The following is a 27,718-nucleotide window of genomic DNA, read 5'->3' as shown; positions in this document are numbered from 1 at the left end:
CAGGTACGAGTCTGTCTTTATTTAAGTCGAATAATTCAGTCAGCAGGAATCAGGTTTTACTGTGGTTTCCACGATAAAAACAAACACACTAATTATAAAGGATCAAGTGGTGAATCACTAAATTAAACTTTTATATATAAATGAAAATGCTGTTTGTCCTGATGCCGCCTCCTCCTCCTCCTCCTCTCCTCCTCCTCCCCTCTCTGGGCAGAATCCAGACAAAACACCACCTGTGCAGGCTGGCAAGCTTTTCCTAAACCCAGACGACTGCAGCCCAACTCCTCCTCCTCGTCCTCCTCCTCCTCATCTTTCTCCTTCTCCTCCTGCTCCCTTTTGCGACAGTGGCAAAGCTGCCTGGGCTCTAAAATATTAATCTGCAGCACAGATGAGTTACACAATATGGACATAGTTGTAAATGGATGGGAGACATTTTAAGAAGACGGAGGAGAGATTTGGACACGAGTGTCTGCGACCAAGTTTGAATCTTCAAACACAGACTTTATGAATCATCACCCATTGGTTTGTGAACTGTCTCGTCTTTTAACTTGTCCAGCACCATCTTGGTTGTTATGAAGCAGAGCTATGCAGAATGTTCACAGTCACTGTGATGGTTAAGTGGCTCGTTGCGGGGAGATTAGGGGCCGTCTCCACTCCCCCTTCTATCTGTTAGCGGTAAAACCAGCTTCGCAAGGTCAGGGCTGCTGACGCAGAGTCCTCAGTATCAGGAGGTCTGGTACTGGCTTTAAGATGGAGGCTGCGATAGCGTTATTTTAGATCTTCATCGTGGCAGAGCTGGCGAAAAAGAGACAGAGAAAATCGCTGTCGGAGGAAAAGAGGAAGAACTGTCTGAACGAGAGAGGGGCCACACACGAGTAAACACGAAGGGAGTGAATTGGAAACATGCAAAATAGATGCCGACCGGCACGGACATGGCTCCAATGAAAACACATGCACATGTCCAGGAGAGGGGAAGGGAGGGGGGAGCATCAGCGGGGAGTTTTTATGACATTGGGCATAAAGTGGTAGACAATGGATGTGGATGGGTGTTTACGGCGGTGTCATAAAATATGTACTCCGTGGAGAAAAAGGCGACCAGACTTGCAAAGTTCTGCTTTAAATCCAGAAGAGACGATAGTTGGGTGGATCTTCCTGAGAGAGCAACATGTCACCATTCATCACACTGTAGCCACACCCTGAAGAAAACCCTTTAGGACCATCATTTACAAAATCCTGCTGTATAGACCAAGACCTGAAACTTGACCGAGACTAAAGGCTGTCGCAATTATTGCAGTCTGGCAGATTCACCGTCTCATCACGTCCACTGCAGTCAAAGTCATTTTCTCACCGTGGATCACACACACACACACACACAGTAAATAACAGTTTCTTTACACCTTTTTTTTTTCCTTCTTTTTAGTGATAATTGAAGGTTGGTTCACTGGTGGCACAATGAGTGTGTTCCTGTCACGACAGCAGCTGGAGCTGAGATGTCAGATGTGTCTCTGCACTGATTCACTGTATAAGAACACATAAGGGACATGTTGTGCTGTCTCTCCCTGTGCTGCAGCTACATGGAAAACTGCAGCCACAACCGCTGACCACAAAAGGAGGCGATATACCGTAGAAACGATAATGTTTTGGGACGGGTTCTGTCACATTGGCTGAGCTCTGTAATGTATGAACAGTCATTTAAATGGCAAACGCGTTAGAAAAGGAGCAGGGACCAAGCAACAGCACGCCAGGGAAATAAGTGCAGCTCATACTTTAACTACTTTGCAGTTAATATCGCAGCAGCATGAACAGTTTGACAAAAAAAAAACAAGGGTCACAAAAAGTCAATACTGCAGGAACCTTAATTGAGACCATAAACAAAAAATGTTTACTAAAGTAATGAAGTGACATGTCGGGCCACATTCCCACTGCTCATAGAAAAAATGTTTGTCCCATTTTTAGATGGTTTTTTGACCAGTGAGAATTCATATTCATGGATAATGCTATGATATCACATACAAACCAGTGGAAACGCCCCCTGATGGAAACTCAAGAGAATACAGGTTTTTCATGATTAAATTGATGTCAATTTATTATAATCACTCCAGGTTATGAACCAGACACAAAGCAGTGGAACTCTCCTTGCTCTCGAGGCAGATGTTCACCAGGCTCGTTCTGCTCTTGGTGCATTCTTTGCTTTTGTAATTTTTCGCACACGCACACACATTTTCCTTAAAGACATGCACATAAAAAAAAACATCCTAAATCACAGAGTGATCACTCAGTTCAGAGGATTGACAAGTTCACCGTAGCTACAACACAACCTGCAACAGTCAGGAGGCTCCTCCTCCTCCTCCTCCTCCCCCTCCTCCTGCATCTGCTTTTCATCTCTTGTCCGCAAAGACAGCCTTTAGATTGAGATGATTCCATTTGGCCTAAGCCTGAGCTCAGTGTTTGCTTTAATGACGATGACGAGGCTTTTTCCTATAACATAATGAAGGTGGTGTTTTACCGTCGGCTACACTTAACATTCCAGTGTTTCGTCTGATCACATCACAAAGTAGGTTCATGCATAAACTCATTCCCTTGCTTAAGGAGCAGCCGCAGCCTTTTATGTAATCGAATAAAATATAATAAGTTATCACGATGACCTGCTCTGCCAAACAGTCGTGCAATAGGAGGCATCTAAAGAAGGACATGAGGGGGTCATATTTAGCAAGCTGCTCCTCTAAATCTCCACTTTCCATTACACGCCTGGCTGATCCCCTGATGTTAGCGACCAGGGAGAGGAGAGCGTCGCTCTGCCAAGAGCCACCATTGAGCCAGAACTCTCCCACACACACACACACACACACACACACACACACACTCGCACATTCTCATTATACTGATACACAATACACACACACACACACACAAAATTGGCGGGTCTTGTTCCCAATTCATTAACAACAGGTCAGTCATTTCCAGAAAAAAAAATCCCCTTCTGATCCCTGAGTGACTGTGTGTGTGTGTGTGTGTGTGTGTGTGTGTGTGTGCGTGTGTGTGTGTGTGTGACAGGAGGAAAAGTGTGTGTTTGTTTCTGCCGACGTGGGCGGAGGATAAATTAACAGTGGTACCAAATTAGCAGCAATGTGCCGTTCTGGGTGCTACGGTCTTACTCAGCGTGATAATGCTAATCCGCGTTCCCTCTGTCTATGTTTGATGGTAATTCTGACTGAAAACACCACACGCCTCAAACAAACATCACACACCCGAGGAGAGAGAGACAGGGAGAGAGACAGACAGGGGAATCAGCCATGTGGCAGTCTCAGCGGTGGAGCTGACCTGCAGCAAGAGCAACAGATCATAGGGTAAGTTGACGTCCACTCCCTGGTGACCACACACACACACACACACTGACTTTTAATCCTTGACGATAACCTAAGTGACCCATGTGGCTCGCCCTCCAACTAAAGACAAAATCACTGATGCTGAAGAAGTACATAGTTGCATACAGGACGACAGTCCTCCATGTCGAGCCTTTATTTTAAGATGACACATAGTTCTGTGTTTAAAAAGAAAGATACAATTAAACAATGGTGTCTAAAATGCAAAGTGTCTGGAGTCATTAGATGAAAAGCAAACTTTTAATTGTGATTAATCTAGATTAATGAATTTCAAAATGTGAGATGAATTTGTTTTGAATCTTTTGACAGCTCTAATAAATAGATTTTAAAAGCATGGAACCAAAAAAGAAAGTGGTGGGAAGAGGATCACTGCATCAATAACTGTATCCTCACAGCTGTGTGCAGGTAAGCACACACTCAGGTTGACAGACAGGTGTATGCTGTCTAACTATTTCATCTGAGATGGGATGAAATGATGGGATGAGCTTTTTTACAGCCCGACCGTCTCCCTGGATGACATTTATCATATTTGTTTTTGTTGATAGAGCTTGTCATTTATTCAAAGCTGTCAGGACGTAAAGAGGATTTGAAGAGATTCATCAAAACGTGCCTCTGAAATAGAGCGTTTATATCCTGCCTTTAACCACACTGAGAATAAAACGTGGTTTAGTCATCTCCTCTAAACCTCCACGATGCCAAATTTATGACAAACACTGATAATGACTTCAAATGTGGATACAGTCCCTTTCTCTTAACACTGACAGCCAATCACACTCCAAAGGAAATGCTGACAAGTATCACGAGTAATTAGAGGGAGAGAGGAAAACACTTTATTTAGAGGTCCTTGAAATAAGCTTTTACTAAAAGCTATTATATATATATATATATATATATATATATATATATATATATATATATAAAGTCAGAATTAACAAATGTATTATGGCTTCTACAATTCTTGTAGGATCTAAAGGGAGATTGTGAACAGTTCAAATACTTGTTATAAACAGTAAATTTATCAACAATAATCAGACTACATATAAATTCTAATAAGTTATAACATTATAGGTTTATTTGGGATTAAATAAGACTATAAGAGGCTAATATTAATGCCATATAGAGGCATAATACATAATAAACCCTTTATTATGTACTTATCAACAGTTAACAAGCACCTTGGTAATTGTGTTTATTATGCTTTTATTAACATAAAGGAAACAAAATCTCAGCAGTGTCATGACACAGTTTTCCAGCAGGAGCATTTTTGTCTATAGTTGGTGAACTTGGCCGTCTTACAGCACAAGTTGTGAATGTGATGATCTTCTCTAAATTTAAGGCTGACCTTAAATGTACTTTGACTTTAGTAAGGGGGAAAAACAGTGGGCAAAATGTAGAATTAAATGTAAAATGAGTCAAACCATAGTCAAAGCCAAGGTTAGGGAAATAAGATACCTCACAAACAGAAGGTAAAACAAATGGACCAGGTGTTTATGTTACAAATCGATTTACTTGCCACAAAAAAGGCTGTGAAACTCAATCTGAAGCTTCAACCCAGAGAAGGGATTTGGTTTAGATGACTGAAAACACTCCCAAGAGCAAGATCAACCAAATATTGATCAAACAATCAATTAAGTGCGGCCCCAAAAGCTCTCTAAAATATGGCATGGCCTTTGTTTGCATGAGAATGCCAGGCTGCCACGGCTTGACGTGACTCGGCACACAGCCACCGCAGGGAAACACCTAAAGTGTGTGTTTGCACTTTCACTGGAGGACGGACTGAAGGAAGGGGAGAAGGAAGGGGAGGAAATGACAGAGGGAGACAATGAAAATGGCAAACACGGCAGAGATAAGGAGACAGCAAAGGACAAAGAAGAATATGACAAGAATATGCAGAGTGAGTGACGGCCGGGCCGACTGTTGCATTCACCAACAATCATCTGGTCAACACCAGAGAAGAAAAAGGGCGGAAAAATTAGGATATTGATTTTTTTTTCTTTTTCCCTAATTAGGGAAAGCGCTATGTCCTTTGTGATCAACCAAGCAGAAATATTTAATTACAAAACCTATTATGAGGTTGTGAATGCACCACATCTGACTTAACCAACCCCCCCAAGCAGAACATTTTCAGGAGGTGAAGTGAAGGAGAGAAAGAGTGTGAGGAGCAGGTGAGTGACTGATGTCGTTTAATTGTGTTCATATATGTGTAGGAGAGTTTAAAGAGGCAACTGAACTCATGAATATTTATGAACATACAGCAGCAGGTGATGGAGATGAGGATTACCCGCCTACATGTGTGTAAGAGCTTCTGTTATGTGTTATGTGCATTCATTTAATCCAGAAAACGATGCCTCTTCTTCTTTTTTTTATTATTATTAAATATTCAGTCAGTGCAAGTGATTATCCACCCATTCACCCATTCACCCATCCACATTATGTACGAAATGCACAACATTAAGTCGTAAAATGACCAAGATGCGTCATCAGAGACTAAGGAAACATATTAAATTGAAATACTGGCTTCACTGATTACAATGGTGTGGTCAGTTTATTCCACAAATTAAATTTTCATTTGTGGCCCACAAGCTCTCTTTATGTCTGGAGTTGGTGTTTTGGTCTGTTGTGTCACCCGCTGTGCCAAACACTGAATAATGCAGCGCGTACTGCACTTCAACACTGTTTGCCAGCAGAGTTAGTCGAACACAATGAGCTGCAGCTGCAGTATGTGTCGGAAAAAAAACCTAAAAAGCCTCAGTACCTCTCTCAAAAACGTCTTGACCGGAGAGGCAGCAAGACAAGGGTCTACAGTCGAGATGTGTTCAAATATAAACGGCTGAAAGTGGAGAGGAAGTTGAAGGTGGATGATGGTGAGGACAATGTTCTACACGTTGTTGGTGAATACGTATTTAACGTATATTAAGTAAAAACATGACTGTCACTCGCCGCTGCTGTGACTCTGTTCCTGCTGCTCAGAACAGACAGTCAATATGCACCTATTGCTGTGAATATTAACCAAAAACATTAGATATTTATTTAAATAAAACAGAGCGTGGGACAGTAATGTAGGTGTATGGGTTTGTGCATGAACACCAGGGGTGCAACGGTTCAACAAGCCCACGGTTCAGTTTGTATTGTTTTTGAGTCTCGGTTAAATCTCAGTTCTATTTTTTGCACATTAAGAAAAACTAACATTTGCTCACATTTAGTTTTGTGCAAAAACAACATGTTTCATTCAGAGGTGATTACTTTTTCGGACTTTGTGGAAAAGGGAAGTTCAACTTGTTTCTTCCCGACTGAATTCAACTCCTTCATTGTTTATGTTGGATGTGTTGTTGTGAGTATACTTAACTCACTAAACAATGCTTGCCATGACTCGCTGCAGAAATCCTGCTGTATTGTTTTCCTCGCGTTACGTTTTCCCTCACTCCTAACGTTGCGTGACGCATCATTCATGTAGCGACAGTTAATTGGACAGCTAGTGCTGCGTTCATGAACGGGGGAAAGAATGAAGGCTTGTAAAAACACAGTTATGCACATCATCCAATCCGTGCAGATCTATCTATTTAGAGAGGATATATACACACTTTATATTTATTTACACAGCTCCTTAATTCTGTATTTCAGAAACTTCCTGCGCTCACCAATGCATTGAACTAGGATTGCACTTCCTGTTTTAAATGCTAATGTTGTTATAATACACATTTCCTGTTTTGCACCTGATCTCTGTGGGGCGCCCTTGATACGACACGGTCTCATTTGATGGCCTTTGATTACGTCTGAGGTCATAACACACACACACACACACACGGGCTCATCCCTTTGTATGAATGTGAGCCCAGAGAGCTGACTGAGACGACCTGGCAGTGTTCTTATCTTGCTCACATTTGCCGTGTGACTCACAGTATTACCAGGCAGCACACTCATTAGGAGCAAGAAGACCTTTCATATCTCAGTCAGCCCCACAGCTGTCCTCAGGGCCGGCCAACAGGGACCAGCACTCCCCTCGTCCTCCTCCCTCTATTCTCCATTGTGTTGCTGTCTGCACCGTCTCACACAGATGTAATGTCAGGTGTTCTCTCAGTGTGTTAAATAAGTCATTTTTTTCCCTCTGCCTTCAGGGGACAGAGCCCATGTTTCCCCTGTCAACCACAACAATCCCCCAGTACACACACACATGCACACACATTAGAGGTACTCAGGCGTGGGCTGCAGGTCCGCTGCTGTGGGACATTTCACCAGCCCCCCCCCCATCTCTCTCCCTCACTGCGTCTGTTTCCTGATGCCCACCTGCATTTTACGAGGGCACAAACTGAATTCCTAAAATCCTGACGGTGGAGCAAGTGACAAACACTGGTGCACTGCAGGAGCCGATGATGGGGTTGGATGACAATGACAGTCACTGCCTCCACTCTCCACAGTTCCAGCAGGCAGGACTGTCGCTCACAACATGAAAGAGCTCTTTTTTGGAGGGTTAAGAATTATTTTCGGGTACCTCTTTGTGGAAATGGGGCTTAAGTGTGGTTGTATGAGGTACTGACAGTGACTTTAAATGTCCATGAAGCATGTCCATGCACTGTTTACGATGTTTCACGTAATCCAGTGTGATAGAAATGATACATCTAATCCAACAACAGCATGGATTCTATTTCTAACACACCAATATGTCTGATGTCACCATCCGTGGTTGGTTTCCCATTGATTTACAGGTTTGCCATGAGGATGGTTGAGCCTCAGTGGTAGAGAAGTTTGTCTGCCAACCTGAAGGTCCGGGTTCAATCCCCGGTTTTGCTCGACATGCCAAAGTCATTGGCACCGTGTGAATGGGAATAATTGATTTGTGTTAGAAACAGCGCTGCATATAGATCTGCTGTATGAATGTAAGAGTGAATGGGTGAATGGCAAAACTGTAAGGCGCCTCTCAGTTGTCACCAACACTGAATAGGCCCTATATACTGTAAATACAGGCCATTTATCATTCACCCTGACAAATATAAAAGCTGAATAGAAGCAGTTAAGATGTGGTTCACGTTTACAGCAAACGACACAATGGAAAAAAAAGTCTCTTGAGAATCAACACATGACTTAAATGCTGTTTTTTTCCACTCTGGCAAGTGATGTTTTCTTCTCACTTATGATGAGCTTCTTCTAAGCTGCTGAAATCAAAATCAGGATTAAATAGCTGCTTGTTTGTCAGAAGAATTGTGGGCAAACAACACAGATGTGAGGTGCTGTTTTCATGCTATTATTGTGCGTGCGGCATTATTTTTAAACCATATTTATTTGGTGAAACCGAGAAAAAGGAAAGATGACGGTAGGCTGACTTACCTCATGCTTGCCCTTCATCCTGCAGATCCTGATGTCATTCTTGTTTGACTCCCAGATTCTTTTCTGTACATTAAAGAGCACACAGATTCACACAGCTGGTCAGCGTCATTTACAATCCTCAGCGGAGGAAAAGTAATTGTTTGCAGCCTAATGATCGGCAATCCTATTTGCGTCCTGTCCAGAAGGTGCTCACCTTACTGTAGAACATCTCGTCTCCCGCAACGATGTCCAACTCCACGCGGAAAAGGTCATCCCTGGAAAGAGAGAGACAGGGAGCTAAAGAACAGTGTCTATAGGGAGAAGAACTGCTCTGCTCACAGCAATTTGATGCAGCTTTTCTTTTGGATGAACTCCAGGCACACACTTAATACAAACTGAATAAAGATGTTCCAGTATAAACTCAATCTCTTTCTGTGGTTTTATAAATAGTACTCCACCATGTGTATAATCCTGCTCAAGCAATGTGAGCATATTAGAGACATTAATTCCTTTAAAGTCCCGCAGACCTGCAGAGATTAGGAAGCAGCTTTTACAATGTCTTCCATTTCTGCCCAGATATATGAGAAATCGAGTCTGACTGCATAATGACATCTCATATTTCCCGTTTGCCTTTTGCCTCTGCTCATTAAACTTGACTTTCTGGATTGAATTTACTGCCAGGCCCCTGAATTTGGCTTATCCATCTTACTCAAAGTAATGGGAGATTTAATCAAGTTGTTTTACTGATGGTTAAACACCCCGACACACGCTGCCTACACGTGGTCTAAGACCTGCCACCAAACACACAGTCATGGTGTTCAAAACACGGCTTTTCAGATACTGCAATAACCTTCAATGTGCTAATCTGCAGTAGTACTTTAATTGGAGCAATATCAAGGTGTATCACTGTTCCAGCTCTGGCTCCCAGCTGTGCTTCATGTTCTCTTTTGTTAGCTGTAGGCAGGTTCCAATCGGCTCGACTCGTAGGTACCGTTTTAATTCATCAATCACCAAGGCGAGAGAGTTGTGTGAAGGCTTTGCACATTTATTTCCACTTGCCGTACGTCCAAGTTACATTTCTATCCACATGTCGCCAGAAACGTAGGAGCCAGACTTGAGTTAGTTTAGTTTAGGGTTAGGTCAGGTGGTTGGGGCAAGATCACTTGTTACATGTCATTTGTGAACAGTTGAAGTAGTTAAATGTTGGACTTAAGCCTTCAATGTTTAGTTCAGGAATAGAAACAATGTTTAGTTTGTATGCTGCATCCTTCCAGGCTCTGTCAAGTAATACTATCAGACCTGACTGAGGAAGCATTTGTGTTTATACACTGGCAGTGCAGGGGAAAGTGGTATTTTTCCTGTCAAACTGCTGAAAGAAAGAAAGTTTTCTTAGCTTTTAAAATCTTTTCATGGGCACTTATTTGTGTTCCCAATCATACTCCAACCTGTTGTGCAGCCGTCCCACTTTACAAGTGCTGTTGATTTTGGTCTTGAAATAAAATGAATCTCTCCCCGCGTTCAGCACGGAAACGTTGCTGGGCGACATGAGAGTTAAACACCACTATACCGAGAAACAGGGAGAGTCATGTGGAGATAATAGGCTTAGTCAGAACCGTGTGAACGCATATGACTATCGTTTGAAACTAATGGACATTCATTTACATTCAGGACATGGCTGTACTTGATGGGCACACTGAAGCTGTCGGGTTACTGCTGCCTCGTTGGGTAAGTTTAGTAAATCGGACAAAAGTTGTTATTATTGTTGATAATGTGCTATGGTCAATGGTCTGTACTTACATAGCACTGTTCTAGTCAGAGCTGCTCTACGTGACACCCATTCACACCAATGTGTGAATGGGTGGCTGGGAATCAAACCCACAACTTCCCACAACTTCCAGTTGAAAGACGACTTGCTCTACCACCTCGCTCGAGCTACTGTCGACCCCAACAGCAAAATGTCAATACTTCAAATAATAACACTTGAAAAAAACAATTCCTTTAATAAATAAGGTGATGGATCTTCTGTCTATGTTGGTCTGTTATTTATATGACAACACCTGACCGTGCAGTACAAACTGGGTTAAGATTAGCAATAGGGATGGGCAGGTATGGGTCAGATACTGATCAAAATCACTGGATCATATATCGGACAGATAAAAATGTCAAATCTGATGCAATCCAAAAATCCTTTAAACGCATGCTTCACTATGCACAGACTGTAAAAATGTAAAAAATGAGTCATATTTGGGACGTGAATTCCTTCTTTTTTGGGAGAACAATATTTGTGACACAGTTGGAGAATTATGTCTTTGAAATGACTCAGCACAAATGTGTTGTTAACAGCTTCATAGTTCATAAATGACCTAAAATTACTTTATTGGACTAATATCAAGTTTGTGATATTGGTGTTGTACACACACAAAGTGGTTTTGTCCAATCCCTAATTAGCAAAACAAACAGGACTAAGGAGTGGGTTTGAGACTATGCTGGGCTCAGGGACGGGTTTGAATATGAAATCTACAAATGCCTGTAAGGCTTGAGTCGGATTTAGTTAGTTGTAGCTTTGGCTTGTTTGGGATCAGAGATAAAAATGCAGTTCTAGTGCAAGAGTGCTTATGCAATTAATTTCCCAGTGGTTCTATTGTATTTGCGGAGCAGTGAGAATGTGTACTTGACGAGGACATAGGTAGGCCGAGTGCCACCAGGTTCCTCCTGAATAATTCATCGCCTTTCCTGTTGTTTGAAGATCCGTGCTCTTAATCAACCACACAAACCACAACAATGGCTGAGTGGGGGCACAATTACAAAATCACTAAACATGTGCTTGATGTGTCCATTGCTTAACAGGTCAGAGTTCAAGCATTCTCTAAACAATGGAGCGGGCCTGATTGTGGGGCGTCATCTCATCCACATGACTACAGCATCAGGCCTTCCAGCGAGCAGCGCTTTGCCATGATAGTGCTGGAGAAGAGGGGGAATTATTTATGCTGCTGCTTCTCATTTTCTCTCCCCATCCCATTTCTTGTCTGCTTCTGGTTAAATAATGCAAAGCTTGCGGCCTGAGTGCTTTTGTTTGTTTATGTATGTGTCAGTGGATTTAAAGTTAGGATTCAGGGACTAACATGTGAACTGTGTTAAGATTTAAACATTTCATTATTCTTTCTGTTGCGGGATGTGAACACAGCCTTGAAACACCTAAACTCACCGGTGCATAACGTACAGAATCACCTAAGCTTACAAATCACTCTCCTTAATCTCACAAATCAAAAACTCTGCTGCAGCCTTTGCATAGTTGTGTGCACGTGCGTAATGTGCACGTGCCTGGACCTTAGACAGGGACACTGTCAGTGTTTCCCACATTTCTAACCCGACTAGCTCATGAATTTTCCTCCACTCGTCGAAACAAAAGCAGACTCGGGTCAAGTCAGAGACCTCTAAAGCTGCCAATTTCTCCTGGAAAGAAGTTCAGTTCTCCCCCCTCTTCGTCTTCTTCATGCTCGTCTTAGCGCTGAGGTTTAGTGCGAGCAGCACTGAGTCACGTTGAGTCTGCAGGAGAATCTGCTCTGCTGGATGAAGGCATAAAAATTGAAATAACTAGTTACCTTGACGGGGGATGGTGTTCTGCAGCATGTCTGTGTATGTGAGCGTGTACAAGTTTATGTTAATATAAAGCTTGGTGAAAGGTCAGGCAGGAAGACTGTCTGTCTGTGCAAGGTTGTCTGTCTCTATAAGGTTATATATCCATACTCCAACATCTCCATCTGACATTGTTCAAGTTTTTCTAACTCCTCAGTAATCTGTGTCCATACAGAAACATCTCGAGAACATTCAGGAACACTAGGTATGCATAGGGCTAAGGGTGGGCTACACCGTGGAGACTAGGTTATCATCAAAGAGACAAACAACCATTCACTCCCTAGAGTTTTCCACCTAAAATGAAGACAGTAGCTTTTTTCTACTCTTCTCTGTTTGCGTGCTTTGCAGGAAAAAACCCTTTTTACATTCAACGACCTGCAAAATACAGGAGACTTCAATAACACAAACTCACTTAAGAGGCCAAATGCCACTCTCTAGAGTCGCTGCCAAAAAATGTCACTGTCACTTGAGTTCAAGAATGATGTGCACTTATGGGAGTCAAAAGAAAGAAGCAAAGACAAGGGGACGGAAAAGAAAAAGCAGACTGTGGTTATTGTTGAATAAATTACTATAGTTACAGCAGCAGGTTAAATTTAGCAGCAGAATAACTGGTTGTTTGTCAAATCAGCGAACGAATCCACCTCCTTAGGTCGTCTTAACATCTGATCAGAGGCCATTTGTGAGTCATCCTACTTTCTTATCACCACCAACAGTGGCTAAGCTGCAGGGCAGCAGTGTTTTAAAGGACAATAGGGAAACCCCGGGCAAAAGAGACTGAGGAGGTGTCCAACATCCACCCACAACAGCTCTTTAGAAGTGCAGTTTCTCATCAGCTAAAGAGAGAACGACATGTACAAAAACACACAGAGAATAAAAATTCAATAAATAATTGCAGTTTCATTGTATGTGCCCATCTTCCACTACATCATTGTTTAAGTGCATATAATATTTGTCGTACACTGACTCACTACAGCTGCTTTATTCTCCAGAGCTGCCATGAGTCATTGGACCAGTCTGTGACCAGTCTGCGTGCCCTCCAGTGACCTCTGAGGTCAGTGTCTGAGGGCTAATAAACTGACCTGGCCCCCGACCTGGCAGGAAGAGCGCACACTTCTCCTTTGCAGTTAATAAAACATGCCCACACCTGTGGTGGTTGGTGGTTGCTGGTCTCTGAACAAGGGGAAGCTCATTTCAGACCCAGTTATTTAAACATAAATTCTGCCCTCTCTCGCTCTGTGTCTGCAATTTTTATACTTTGACTTTTGTGTTTCATTTTTGTTTCTCGCTTTGTGAAAAGCATTCATGAAACAAACTATAAAAATGAATGAAATAACCAACAAAATGCAATAATTATGTAAAACTGAAACAAGGAAATGATATAATATTGTTTTCATTTACAGTGTTTACTACAGTAATGTACAAATGGAAATGGACTCTGTCACAGAGCAAATGCTATGTGTTTCTGAGCTTCACTCGCAAAATCCACATGGGACTGCGACAGAGGCGACTCTGGTGTCGTCGTATAATATATTTTAACAACACTGACGATAAAAAAGTGGTTTCCGCCTTTCCTCCAATAGATGTAAATACAAAAGAATATATTTGGCTATTTATTTTATGACATTTTTAGAGGAAGCAGAGCTTCCCATTCTGCCTGTGACACACACACACACACACACACACAGATGGTTGGACACAGATTGCAAAAATCACTTTTGCTTCATCAGAACTGGAACAAATCAAGAGTGAGCTGCATGTCTACGGTCATCTCAAGGTAAACGCTCCAAACCAAGCTGGGTAATATCTCTGTGGATGTAAAGACCAGAGAACCCACAGCTGCTCATCTTTTCCCGGGGTTTAAAACACAGCGAGGTGCTTTACTCCACCTGCCACCAGCAAATACATAGTTTGTTTTCATTTAGCACGGACAGTCAGAGGAGCTGCTCTCAGCAGGTGCTTGGTCAGAGATGTAGTGCTGCTTGCAGTGAGAGGAGCAGCTATGCTAATGGTGACAGGATTTGGTGATGAGTGAAGCATCTTATCAAGCCGTGCGCTGTGTAGGAGCTTTTGGCAGTCTTACCTGCCACCACAGGTACTTATTTATACATTACACCTTTAAAAAAAAAACTCTGCCTTCCTGCTGGGCTGTCACTGGCTGCATTTGCACACGGATCCTATTTTTTTATTTTTTTTCTATTCAAGATGGATCGTTTTCTCTCGGGAAGCTGCAAACAGTGTTAGCCACTTAAAAAAAATATATATAAATACACACTCTCTGTATCTCACTCGCTGCCATCACACCTCTCCCCTCTTTGCCTGCAAGTCTCGCATTTCATTATCATCCTGTTGGCTGAGACATTCGTATCAGTTTACCTGGGCTCTTCAGTGTTGATTTCTGCAGCTGTGAATTGAAATCAACATTATTTTACACTGCGTCACAGCTCGGGCCGTGTTTTAAAGCAGACCCACAGACGACAGTAGCTGTAGTTGTCTGTGTGCACTTTTATTATCATGGCATGTGTGAGCCTCTCTGCACAGACATAATGGCTGGAACCATGTTACATAGTTTGATATATTTACTACCAGCTCTCACTAGTGAGCATAGACCAGCTGGAGGCCAGGCACCGGGTCATTTCCTGGACCACAGTGGCGTCTCTTATTGGAAACCACTTCAATCTTCTTTCAGACTGCCACTACAGCAAATAACCAGCACCATATGTGAAAATTGACTGTGTCTCAGGTTTTTTTTTTTAAGCATGTTTCAAGCCAAATAAATTTTTTGACAACATGGGCAGTAAATCTTGAGGTGCATGTTTTCTGTTAGCTCAGGCTGGCTCCTGACTGGCTCCAGGGAGCAGCAGATGTAGCTTTTTCTTTTTACAGTGTGAAGCTGGTGCTGGTGCTGGTGCTGGTGCAGCTGAGCAGGCCGGCCTCTCGTCAGGAGCTCCTGACCTCCACGGCTACTGTCTGTCCATGATCAGCACATTCAGCACACTCACAAACACATGTAGACCACACCAAAACACATTTGTCAGGCCAAGTATCCTCAGCAGATGCAGCATCTGTAACATGTGACTACTTCTCAACACATTTACAGCAGCGTCTTAAAAATAACCAAAGCTGACGTTTAAATGTTAACATGAGTTATGTCCACGAGGCCATGTGCAGATGGACATTGTACTTGACTGATATTACTTTCTGCTTAGTTCTACTTAGCATGCTGTAATGTGGAACAGTCGGGGTGGGAATCAGAGGGTACCTCGCAATACGATACATGATACATGCTCCACGATACCAATAATATCACGATACAACAATTCCGTGATAATCCACATATTGCACGACAATCATATTGCGATATCTGTCTAACTGAAGAAAACAAGTGCAGGATTTCTATGATTATTCACAACATAGAGAACAAAGTTGCATAAAGTCTACGTATTGAACGTGGATGGAGCATCTTTTAACCTCGCTTTCTCCGCCATTATCCCGCTGTAAACACCCTCTACTTTGGCCAGGTAACTTCTGCCCAAGCGCCGCCGCAAGGAGACATGAAGTACCCACGCACTGCTAACCTTAGAGCGCCTTAATTTGTTAAGTAAATATCGATGATTGTATTGGACGAGGAAGGACAACGATATATCACCAAATCAATATGTTGACCCACTCGTATTGAACAGTATTCAACCAACAGCACAAGATGGCGGACTTGTTTTGAGCAATAATCTTGCCTACTGTCAAACTGTCATATATACACAGTCATATATACACAGAATATATTCAAATTCTACCAATAAACACAATGAACTTGAAAAAACTAATGTGTGGTCAACCAAACAAAGTCTTAATACATGTATGATGTAGCATACCATTAGCTTTATAGTAATTATGGCTGATAACCCAGGGATTTCAGACCTGAAATGTTATGTGATGTCACCTGTAGCTGTGTGCTTGTGTGGTACAACCAATTAAAAACACCTCACATATGGTTCCAGATATCTCAAAGCTCATAGTAACCTGTCATCACAAAGGAACTGGGGAAACTTGTGTGTGTGTGTGTGTGTGTTGTACCTGGCTCCGATGTAGAGCGTTCGATTGACTTGCAGGATCCTCTGGATGTGCAGAGGCTCTTGTCTCAGCCATGTTCGGTGGGGTCGGCCCAGGAACACCGGGTATCTTCTCACCACTGTCGGAGAACGAGACACAGAGACACGCGGTGACTGATCCTAAACTGACATCCATCTTTGGGAAATGTGAGTTTTGTGTTAGTTTGTTTTGACAGTTTGTCAGCGGTAACGGGCTGATGTGGAGACGGAGCTTGAGGCCTGGAGAGGAGCAGCACATCCGAGACGCCGAGCACAGCACAAACAAATACGCTCCTGAAAACACGGCACTGTTACATTCACACGTTTTGCTGACTGATGAATTGTTCCTTTACATGGTGGTGATGTGTTCATCAGCATAGCAATCAGACACAGAAATAAGATAGAGATTACAAAAGCACATCCATATTATCCCACAGGTGTGACACAGTGGAAATAACAGTTACAAATCAATTAGATGAGTCACTGCTTGAAAACCAGTAAGGCTATTTTGTTTTTGACCTTGACTGAGGTGAATGAGACAGTATTTTTATCTATTATCCTCACATCCTCTCTCTGTGTCCTTGCCATCATTATTGTTTTATCCCACACCATACTCCATTCTGTCCATTTCCTCGTCCCAGTCACCTCTGTGTTTTGTCTGCTTCATTTCTATCATGTAATCACTTTCTATAGCATCACTCTTTCCCAGGATCCACTGTGATTCATTCTTTTCCACCTCCACACTTTCCCTCTGTTTGTCTCACACTGTGTGTCCACATGAGCATGATGTATGTACTTTAATACACCACATTTCTGTCAGTGGGAGTGTTTTTACTTGGTATTCACTCTGGGGGACAAATTATTATTCTTTTACTTGGAGTCCGATCAGCATTAGCATGAGTTCAGCCCCTATTCATTTACGAGAGCGTCATATAACACCACTTTTCTCATGTCCCTTGGCGTCGTCTTTGAGACGCACAGAGTCTCCTTCCACACCTGGAAGAGACACACCGGGCGGCACATTTAGATGCTCGAGTGTCCATCCACACTTTAATGTCCCTGTGAGCATCAAGCAAGTACAAAGCAGTCAGTCACAAGGAAAATATGATGTATTACTGGTCATGATATTAATAATATGAAGTCCACTAAGCCTAACCTAGATATTTATCCACCAGAAGTAGGTTTACATGGGAAGCCGAGTGCCTCTCTTTCCTTGTGCATCTGCTCTGGATGAGAACAGGTTGTCATTTCCTGTGCAAAAGTGCGGCACATATTCATTTTCCTTCCTCTGTTGAGTGGCAAACCTTACATTTTTACATCTTGGGAAAGCGCTCGTCAACAACTGTGACATTGCTGAGCTCCATGAGGTTGTTGTTGTTTTTTCTTCTCACGCTGGTTCACGCACACGTGACACAAAACACGGGGCTTCACTTATACCTGCTTTAAACTGCAACTGCTGACTCGCTGCAGTGTATCACTCAGTTTAGCCTGACAACTTCACTTCTTCACTCCACTCCTTTCCACCGTGAGCCGTATTGATATGAGGAGAGGGGTCTGGACTCATCGGGTAAACCATCAATCAATCGTATTGAGCTGCAATCAATCAAGGGCTGGCCCGAACTGGAGACTGCCAAGCTGATATGGAGACTCAAAGTCTGGGTGTGTATGGAGCTCTGTCTCTTGAGGGTCTCAGTGTGTGTGTGTGTGTGTGTGTGTGTGTAGCTATATGTGTTCACGTGTGTGGGAAAGTCATAGATGTGACAACCCCTTCCTTCACTGAGCTCATTCCTAAGCATGACCCCACACCTTCTGGCCTCGACACCCTTTGTGTGAGACCGTGTCTGACCTCAACAGCCCACACCATGACCTAAAGCCTCCTCCGTGGCCCTCCTCCTCCTCATTCTGCACCCGACATATTAGGGCACACATACGAGCAGGCAGATAGAAGGTGAGAAACTCTGCGTGGTCAGTACCTTCAGTGGGGATGAAGTTGACGGGGCCGAGTTCCTCTGGGAACGCTGAGCTGGCCGTTCGGAGGAGCCAACACAGCAAGAAGAGGGAGGGAGCGGCCGTGGTTGCCATGGTAACAGAACTGTAGTCTGCGGAGATAAAAAGACAGAAAAATAGAAAGTGGTTGTTAAGGCAGAGGAGTGAGACGTACAGCATATAAACGTACACTCACAAGAACGCTCAGCTAATCACATGGTAACAAGTCATTGTATTTCCATGTAGACCTGAACGAGGATGTGAGGACTTGAGTGACTTTGAATTTGCCTTTGTTGTTGACACCAGACAGGAACCGCTGATCTACTGGGGTTTACAGAGACTGGTCCAGTGAGCGGCAGTTCTCTGGGAGAGAACGACCACACCGGGTGCCACTCCAGCCACTGTATTAGGTGCACTTGTAAAGTGGTCAGTAATTGTACATAGACAGAGAGACATTCACTCACTTAATCACTGTCTGACAAAAAGTGGCCGTTTTCTTTTTTTTTTTATCAATCTATCCATCTTTACATTCCCACAGCATTTCTGTCTCTTCTCTCTGATGTGAGCCAAGATAAAGAGCTGCTTAGAGTTTAGAGCGATTAAGTCATTTGCTGAGCGAGAAGTGTCCAGTCACAAAACCACATCAAACATCACCTATGACACACAGAGTGTCACAAGAAGGGTTGATGACAGGACAGAGGCCACGACATGGCCTGTACATGAATAGAAAATCTGTCCCTTAGAGGTTCAGACATTAAGCATTACGCATGAAAGAGAATGACAGAGGGAGCAAAGTGGTAGTTTACTTAAATTAAACGATTGCCGTCGACGCAAATCACTTCACTGACGGCAGTGTTAAACGGTCGGTATTTTTCATCGTGCGGCTTTGAGGCACACGTAGGTCTCGGATGTGGAAATACAAATCATACCCAAATTAACTTACTACTCTACGCTATCCATCTAGAAAATGACTCCCACGGCTTTTCGTCTCATAGGAAACAAGCTATGAGACGAAAAGCCACAAACCTCAGAAGACATGAAAGCAGGTCACTACCTCTGTGTTACCTCATAGCATGTGTGGTCAAAATCCATGTCCATCCAACCTGGTCTTCTATTCACGCTGTTATTATATTATATTATATTATATTAAAGGTCTAATTTCATGAGTAAAATCTTTCCCTTCTCCATCCTGTTTTCCTGGAACTGTCCCAAACACACTGTAACTTCCTCTTAACGCGACTTTAATCTTGTTCATATCTTAATGCTGGATGCAACAGTGAATCATTTGCATTGAAAATCCCCATCACCACAAACACAAAACCTTTCTTTCATCCGGGCACAACTGCAACATCTCTAATTTGAATACTCAAGGTTGGACGTCTCTATGCAAAACACCAAAGCATTTCACTGTGGTCACGCAAGCACGAGGCAGAAAACACTGCAACAACAAACACCTTGCTTAATGTACGGTGTCCAATTTGTACTTTCTGGATATAAAGCAGCAGTCTGTGTCATTTGATTCAGGTTTTATTGCCAGAAATTAAATAAATTACCCATAACTGTATTTATAATGTAATATAAAATAAAAATAGTTTGGTTTCTGTAGCCTTTTATATGTACTGTGCCTTTTATAAGGGCTTTGCTTTATGGAGGCCGACATCCTGCCCTATCATGTTTCAGCAGCAGCCAAAACAGACAGAAGGTTTCTATGTAAACTCTGTTTCTTGCTGTTATCTCATTAGTAGATGTCACTAATTATCACACACTGGACCTTTAAACCTGCTACTAAATAGACAGTTTAGAGTGAGCTACAAGCTAATATTGGTTACATCTGATCCCAGTGTTGGCACGTCTGCATGAGAGCTGGTTTTGGTAGGTAAATAAAACCGTTGGCTCTCACTATTAAAGCCCTAAAGCATACTAATAGCAGCTACGCTATAGATAGCACTGTTAGCTGCTAAGTTATGCATGTAGCCCAGAAGCATCCCTGTTTCTGGTTTAAACACCAAGCAGGTGGCAGGTCGGTGCACACTGTCGGAAAAGGACGAAATCAACATATTTATGACCGTCATGTTTAGGTCTAGTGATTTGAGCCGATAAACAACTGAGACAACTGCAGAGTTATTTGACCTGGAGAAGGACAGCACACCTTTCACACTGACAGCAAAAGCCAGATATGAGAGTCTTATGTCATCTTCAGTTCATCTTTACTACAAAACTGCAATTTAGATTCAAACAAAGCAGCGATAACAAAGAAGCCCTTCACAATGACCTTCCTCGATAGCTATAGCCTTTATTGTCTATTGTCGCTAACAGCCTACGGTCTTCTCTGAGCCGGTATCAACAGTACAACCAGGAATTAATACATGGATGGTTTTTAAGGTGTAAACATATAGGCACCAGTAAATCAGAGTAACTAATGCTGCGTTCACACCAAACGCAAATTTTGTGATCACAACGATTTTGTGCAACATCATCAGCCGGTCGGATCAAGCCACTCATGTTCATTGGCTGAACAGCCGGAGCCCAAATTTATGGCATCTTTGACCATTTGCCTTGCTCGCCCCTTTTTGTTTTTGCCCCAGTACATATAGCAACTTGTGCCATAGAGCTCCGGGTGCCCACACACTGAATTCTTTCCATTTTGAGCAGAGGCTCATGACGTCGCCCGGAGAATCTCAATTCTCCGGCTGTGTGTAAACTCACCATGCAAATCAGTCAGTGTAACTGTACACTCCAACGACAACAACTTTCTATTCATTCAACAGCTATAAGCTATGATATTATATCAGAAAACATGCGCAGGAAAACAAAAGATGTAAAAATGGAATAAAAGCGACCAATGGAGAAGGCTGATACAGTACACAGGGAGCTGCCTTTCTTCACACATTCATTCTCTCTTTCTCACATATGCTCTCTCTCCTCCGCAGGATACAAACAGCCATTGTGCAGCCCATCTCCTTAATGGAGTCCCTGACATAACCTTATCGGGATGTTTAATCTTTATGGGACATTTCTCAAATTCCGTGCTCCGACATCAGAATAAAAGTGGGAGGCATGCTAATTACTCAACACCCACAAGCAAAATTACAGGAGGTGAAGGGGAAAGAGTCACACAGAGAGAAGAAAGGAGGTCACGGGGTAGCGCGATGTGGCAGCGAGATGGAGTGAGAGATAAGTGGGAAACAGTGAAAAGAGAGGGGAGATGAGAAGTCAGGAAGTCGGTATATCCAATCAGAGATTCGATTGTTTCTGCTATTAATAATGTATGAATAAATGTCAGGCGGTATGCATTCGATTAGTATAATTAGATACCCAGGGCTATACAATTTCATGGGACAGCAGAATAAGTAGATACACTAGAGTCAGTGTGTGTGTATAGTATAAACACTGACCTTGTCAGGACCAGTAGTCCTCATGGAGACCAAAACTAATCCTAATGAGGCAGAATCTCATTTCTGAGGCACTGGTTAAGATTTGAATTGTGCTTAGGCTGTTCATATGAATGGAGGTCAATGTCCTAAGGAGAATAACTGGTCAAACCTCCCTCTCTCTCTGTGTGTGTGTGTGTGTGTGTGTAATCATGACAAATGGCTTCAGTCAAATCCATTCAAAATCCTTTATGTGTGGCACAAGCGGTAAATACTTTTATCATCACACACTGAGACATACTGAAAGTCAAAATTTAACATTTTTGCCATATGTTGTTGATGCTAATCTTTACTCTGAACCCTGCGGCGCTTCAGTGCTCCAGTTATGAAACTAAAAGGTTGAGTTGATGCCATATTGAGGTTGGCACACATCGTGTGGGCTTCAGGTACTTAACAAGAAACTTGTTACAAATAAACATACTGTCAGAGGCAAATTATTGTGTCCGCTTTCCCCCCCACAGGGACTATTGTTTTCAGTGTTGTGACAAACACTTTCAGGGACTGAGCTTGATTTCAGGCACTGTCCCAGCAACCTTACTTGGGTGCCAAGTTAATACAGATGGCAAGTGACAACAGAGGAGGGAAAAAAATTAAACCCGTATCTGGTCACATTTCAGCTACAATTCCTCCATCCGCTGCAACTATCCTGTGTTAACTCTTAAAGCCAGGGTTGCATGTAGGCAACATGTAACCTTTTGTATACCACCCCCCTACACACACACACACACAGGGAGAACATGCAAACACAAAGCCGACATTAATACAACGTTTCCATTTTAAAACAGCAACTTTCCAGATGAAAATTCGTTTTTAGCTCTGTCCCAGAAATAATCTGCATCCATACTTAAATGCTGAGCATGCACATTCTGGTGTAAACAGGAAGACGATTCTCTCCTCTGCAGCTTTAGTTTGTTTAGTTTCACAAGTATTCTTCAGTATTAGGAAGAAGAAACTACAACCAAGATCATGAGATTGATTATTATCAATTATGAGACCAACAATGAGGTGAAATTGAGACTTAAAGTTGATCACAGCTGATAGTTTAGTACTAGTGACTTGTAAGAACCAATCAGGAATTGAATGTAGCTTCCAAAGGTGTCTGTTTTTAGGAGTCAGCAGTGTTATGAAACCTCAGTGTGAAGTAGTTAGTAAAGTAGTTTTTGGAAAACAAAAATGGAGTAGTGCGAATGCAGCCTTAGAAATGTACAATTCCTCTCGGTTCTGTTTCCAGACTTGGGGATATTTAGCTTTTGAATGAAGACTTTAATAGTCACCTAAGAGAGGGGACACACACACACACCTATAGGCTGATTTAATAAGCAGCAGCACATACTCTGCCCTTTGGTGGAAAGGTTGCTAATCTAGAATTGGTAACAGGGGGCTTCTTTGGTGGGAGGGGCTTACTTGCAATCCTACCTACTACTGCTTTAATGAATTAGGACTCCTGAACTCACTTTATAGACTTGTTCTTTTCCAGTGCAGCTCCAGATCCATGTGGTTATGGGCGTTTAGCGAAGTCATTTCCTAAACAAAGTCATTAAGAGATTATTTAGCTGCTGTAAGAGCTGAAGGGAATTGGGCGTAGAAGGTGCTATTTCTCCCTGGACATCATTAATGCCACCTTATACAGTATAATGATAACGGCAAAGGGCGGCTTAGATAACTTAGTGAACAAATCACCGGCAAATCAATGACGTCTTGTGTCTTTTGCGAGGCCCTAATGATGTCTGATTCTGTTCTGATACAGGGGAAAGAGCAGAGGCTTAGAAGAGAACAATGCCTTAATGGCAAAGAGGAGATGTGAAGAATCTCGGTGATGTGGAATTAGACGCTGGCTCTACAGACACAGACACAGTGGCCCTGTGCTGCAGGATAGTGTTTGGATACTTTGCATGCAAATAAAGCACCTGATCATCAAATGAAAGCACTAATATGCTCTGAAATGCTTTTGTCACTTATTATGGTTGCCATGGCTCTCACTCTCTCATCCCTACCTCTTTCCCTTTCATCATCTCTTTACACCTTGGCTTCGGTCTTGCTCTCGCTCAGCTCTGGCCTTGTTGATATACTCGTTCTCTGTGTGATTCTGAGAAAACCAAGATTATGCATGTCCTAGATCTGTTTTAAATGGTAATGAAATTTATGGGGATTTAATGGGGGCACGGTAGCAGTTGTCGACAAAAAACGAGTATTATTCAGGTTTTCTGTATTTGAGACAATAGTATATTATCATAGTGAGGAGCTGATATGAAAGTCAGTATCAGTCCAATACTGGTCAAACTCACTGGATCATCAGAGGAAGAGAACGAAACATCCAATATGCTCCAAAAAGCCTAAACACCACATAAATGCTTCACTAGGCACAGGCTTGTCATTAACGTCATGAAAACTATATTTTAAGATTACAAGGAGAAACAAATGCAAAACAGGTAAGTTTCATTTCGTAAAACAACTGTATTGGACTGATATCTATATAAGTGAGGACTTCAGTATTGGACATGAAAAAGTGGTATTGAGCCATCCTTCCGCTCATAAGATCCATTTTCACACCACCGTCGTTCTCTTCTCAAAATGTTACCATATTGTATAGATATTTTTCCTGCTGTTCATCACTTCTTTCTCCTTTCCATTTTTACTCTGCTTTACTATAATTTGCACATAACGCATATATTACAACTATAGTCTATAATCTATTGGGTGCTGTGGCTATTTAACATACAGTATTTCAGGTTAATTGTCTTGGATTCCTGGCTCACAAAGATTTCTGTTTAGGTTCATTCTCATTTCTCTCTCTAGCCTCATTACAGACTGCCACAGCTGCGGAACAGCTTTCCACGGTTTGTTCTTTACAGCAACAATAGAAGTGGCAGCAATCGTGGCAGTTGAACAAGCTCCAGTAGCAGTAGTGGATGACGTGTTGCTCCCATTTATTTCACTTCACTGCTCAGTAAAAAGGAACAACACAGAAAAGGAGCCAGCAACAGCCTGATGGGTTTGAAGCTACAGCTCAAAACTAAAAGAATTTAGCGTTAATCTTAGAACATTTTGCAGAGGAGTTAATGTTCAAAGAAATACCCATGAAGATGACCTTTGGGTTTCTCCACTTTTATTGAACCACATCGCCTAGATGACCTTGAGGTTTTGGTCCATAGGAATGTGTCAGTACAAGATATAAAGTAAGCAGTAGGGGACTGTTTTCTTTAAGTGGACTTAAAAGAAGCCCCATAGATTTCCCAGAGTGGCTTAATTGTCATGTTCATTAGATTGAGAGGCTGCTTTATGGGGTGTGTAAAATCAAAGACAGGCGATAGCTTGATGTTGCCGGGCTCTCCTTCAAACAGGAACCACATAGGATGCTTTACATTGCTAAGAAGTGAAGAGAGAGAGAATAAAGAATAAGATGTGTGTGCGTGAGAGAGAAGGATGATTTAAGGCAGAGATGGAAATGAAAAGTTATGAAAAGAAAAGAAAAACCTGAGGTGGGAGAATGTGGAGAGGACGAGACAGGATAGAGACGACAAAAATAATGCACTACAGGGAGTGATGAAGAGAAACAGAGGTTAAAGAAAGACAAGTGAAGCATTCAGTCAGAGAGGGGGAGTCACAGTGGATATCCAGAGAGTGAAGCCAAAGAATGTACAGAATGAGAGAGACTAAAAAACAGCCAGTGGAGAAGAAGAAAAGCAGAGAGCCAATGAGACCTTTGCATTGCCAGATTTATTGTCACACAGGGCCAAGAGCAGAGTCGTAGGAGGGAGCTTCTGGGTCACGTCTTGCCTGGTTTGTAACTTGCATAGAGGAGTATTATTTTTCTGTGTGGGAAAGTGGAGTCCCTCAGGGTTCAATACTTGAACCACTTTAACTTGCACATGTTGCAACACAGGATAGGTTCAAATTGATGGAGAAAAGACTGCAAAGGTTTATTTGTACAAAGATTCTTTCTGGCAGTTTGAACTATCTCATGCCTCCAGCACCTCTAGCAGAGATCAGGCCAGGTCATTCATGCTGTGTTCCCATCGTGGTACGGTTTGTTTGGTTTGGTATAGTTCAGTATGGTTTGGAATGGTAGAGCCCTGGGTCAGGCTTCAGCCTCAGAACAGTACCTTTACTTGGTAGGCGGGGTGTGGGCTGTCGAAACATGGCTTAAATTAGCAGTTAGCAGTTCATTAAAAACATAATAAACTGCATGTTCTACATCATCAACATCTCAAACCTCAAGCAAAGAAAAAAACAAGAATGTGGTTTACACCCTCAGTGGTAGGAAACATGTTCTCATTTTCCCATTTAGCACAGAGCTTGTAAATCTTAGTGCTATAGTTGCGCATGACCTTATGTCCCAGAAGCTCATTTCCCATGAATCAAAAACTTTTTTTTTATGTCTTGAAAACATAGTAAATCAATAGACACAGAGAAACATCATGTGCATAGTTTGTGATGACTCCCCAGACACGAATATTGGTAATAGATCTCCAAAACCCATAGTCATTGGCAACTTTTTTATATCTTTTATTTTATCATCATCATTATTTTACTTTTTTTTGTTATTCCACGATACCAATGAAAGTTTCTTTCATCAACTTGAACTGATGCTATATTTAGAGAAATCATGTGGTTATGGCATCGATTAATCTGTTTCTGATGTCTTTGTAATATGGAACAAAAATATTCATATTTAAGAAGCTGAAATAGCAGAAACCTTGTTTTAATTATATAAATAACACACAAACCGATTCATTGATAATCAAAATAGTAATTTCCTAATTTAGTAATCAATTACTAATCAATTAATCGAATAATCAATGTATCCCTAATTGAAATTAGACTAAAACAGACTGAGGAGGAAAATTTGTTATTGGTTAGAAAAAATTCCTTAATTTTGCATAAAATTACAATTCACAAATTCACTCTGACACTTTAACTGTCATGAAGTGAACACTACACCTTTAAATTCATGTTTTTTCCTGAGCTGCGTGGACCTACCAGACCTCCGGGGTTTTCAGAGAGTATCTGAGACGTGCTCCAACTTTAGCAAAATGAGAACACTTACTTTCTACAGTGCATTAGATTAGTTTGGCTTTGTCGACTGTATCTCATTGTGATTGTTTGTGTTTGGGTCTGTGTGCTGTATCAACACTCAAATCAAATCTTATATATATGAATAAACTTCGCTTGCTTCAAATCTGCTTTGCAACAAAACAACAATGTCCTTTGGGTATTAAGCCTTCACTCTCAAACCCAATGCAAAAATGATTTAGAAATTCCCTTCACTTGACCAAAGATGCACGCAGCATGTCCTCCTCTTTGCCTCATTTGAGTGACCTTGGGTCTGTTTACTTGATATTTGCATCACCACGACATCCTGGAGGTTTAATAACATTGTACATGTTTAAAGAGAGAGAGGGGAGAGAAAGTAAGGGGAGTGCTAGTGACTGAAAATTAAATAGTGACCTTTTTGCACATATTTCTCCATGCAGGAGAAGCAGCCTTGATTTATGTGCAGCATGTGTAAATGGATATTTCCATGGCACTTCTCCTCTATCAGAATCATAATCAGTGTCTCTGCTCCCTGATAGAGCGGCCACTTTTATCAGTTAGTACAATATTTCTTCCACAGGAGAATGTGTCTAATGGATATATCATTTCAGGGGATTTAAAGGTTGGTAGTGAAATAAGATAATCTCCAGCTATTTCTCTCTGCTGTAGATACGCTCCCATTAATGGGCAAGAGGTAGCCTGGCTAACGGGTGCTGGATGACAGAGCAGAAATGTAATTCCTGTAATAGCTTATTGTTGATGAATGGATATTATTTGAGTGCAACTGCAGCTCTCACTGGAGTTGTGTCAGCGTCATTAACCTTCAAGATCCTCAAACTTACAGCTGCAAACACATCCGGAGACA

The 27,718-nt window shown here is 42.1% G+C and overlaps 1 protein-coding gene across 1 annotated transcript in view; it reads right to left on the bottom strand.

Moving 5' to 3' along the window:
• sema6bb (sema domain, transmembrane domain (TM), and cytoplasmic domain, (semaphorin) 6Bb) overlaps positions 1 to 27,718 on the bottom strand; it is a 172,799-nt gene that overhangs the window by 74,875 nt on the left and 70,206 nt on the right. The window contains exons 2-5 of the mRNA XM_058638409.1: positions 18,376 to 18,501; positions 16,389 to 16,503; positions 8,896 to 8,956; positions 8,703 to 8,765 (exon numbers count right to left, since the gene is read on the bottom strand). Coding sequence (XP_058494392.1) covers positions 8,703 to 8,765; positions 8,896 to 8,956; positions 16,389 to 16,503; positions 18,376 to 18,484 — 348 coding nt within the window. The 5' untranslated portion in view covers positions 18,485 to 18,501. The remainder of the gene's footprint in view (positions 1 to 8,702; positions 8,766 to 8,895; positions 8,957 to 16,388; positions 16,504 to 18,375; positions 18,502 to 27,718) is intronic.

Source organism: Solea solea, chromosome 9 (genome assembly GCF_958295425.1).
Source record: "Solea solea chromosome 9, fSolSol10.1, whole genome shotgun sequence".
In the NCBI taxonomy this organism is placed as follows: Eukaryota; Metazoa; Chordata; class Actinopteri; order Pleuronectiformes; family Soleidae; genus Solea; species Solea solea.
The sequence above is the reverse complement of the archived record's forward strand: the minus strand, read 5'-3'. Positions and strand labels throughout refer to the sequence as shown.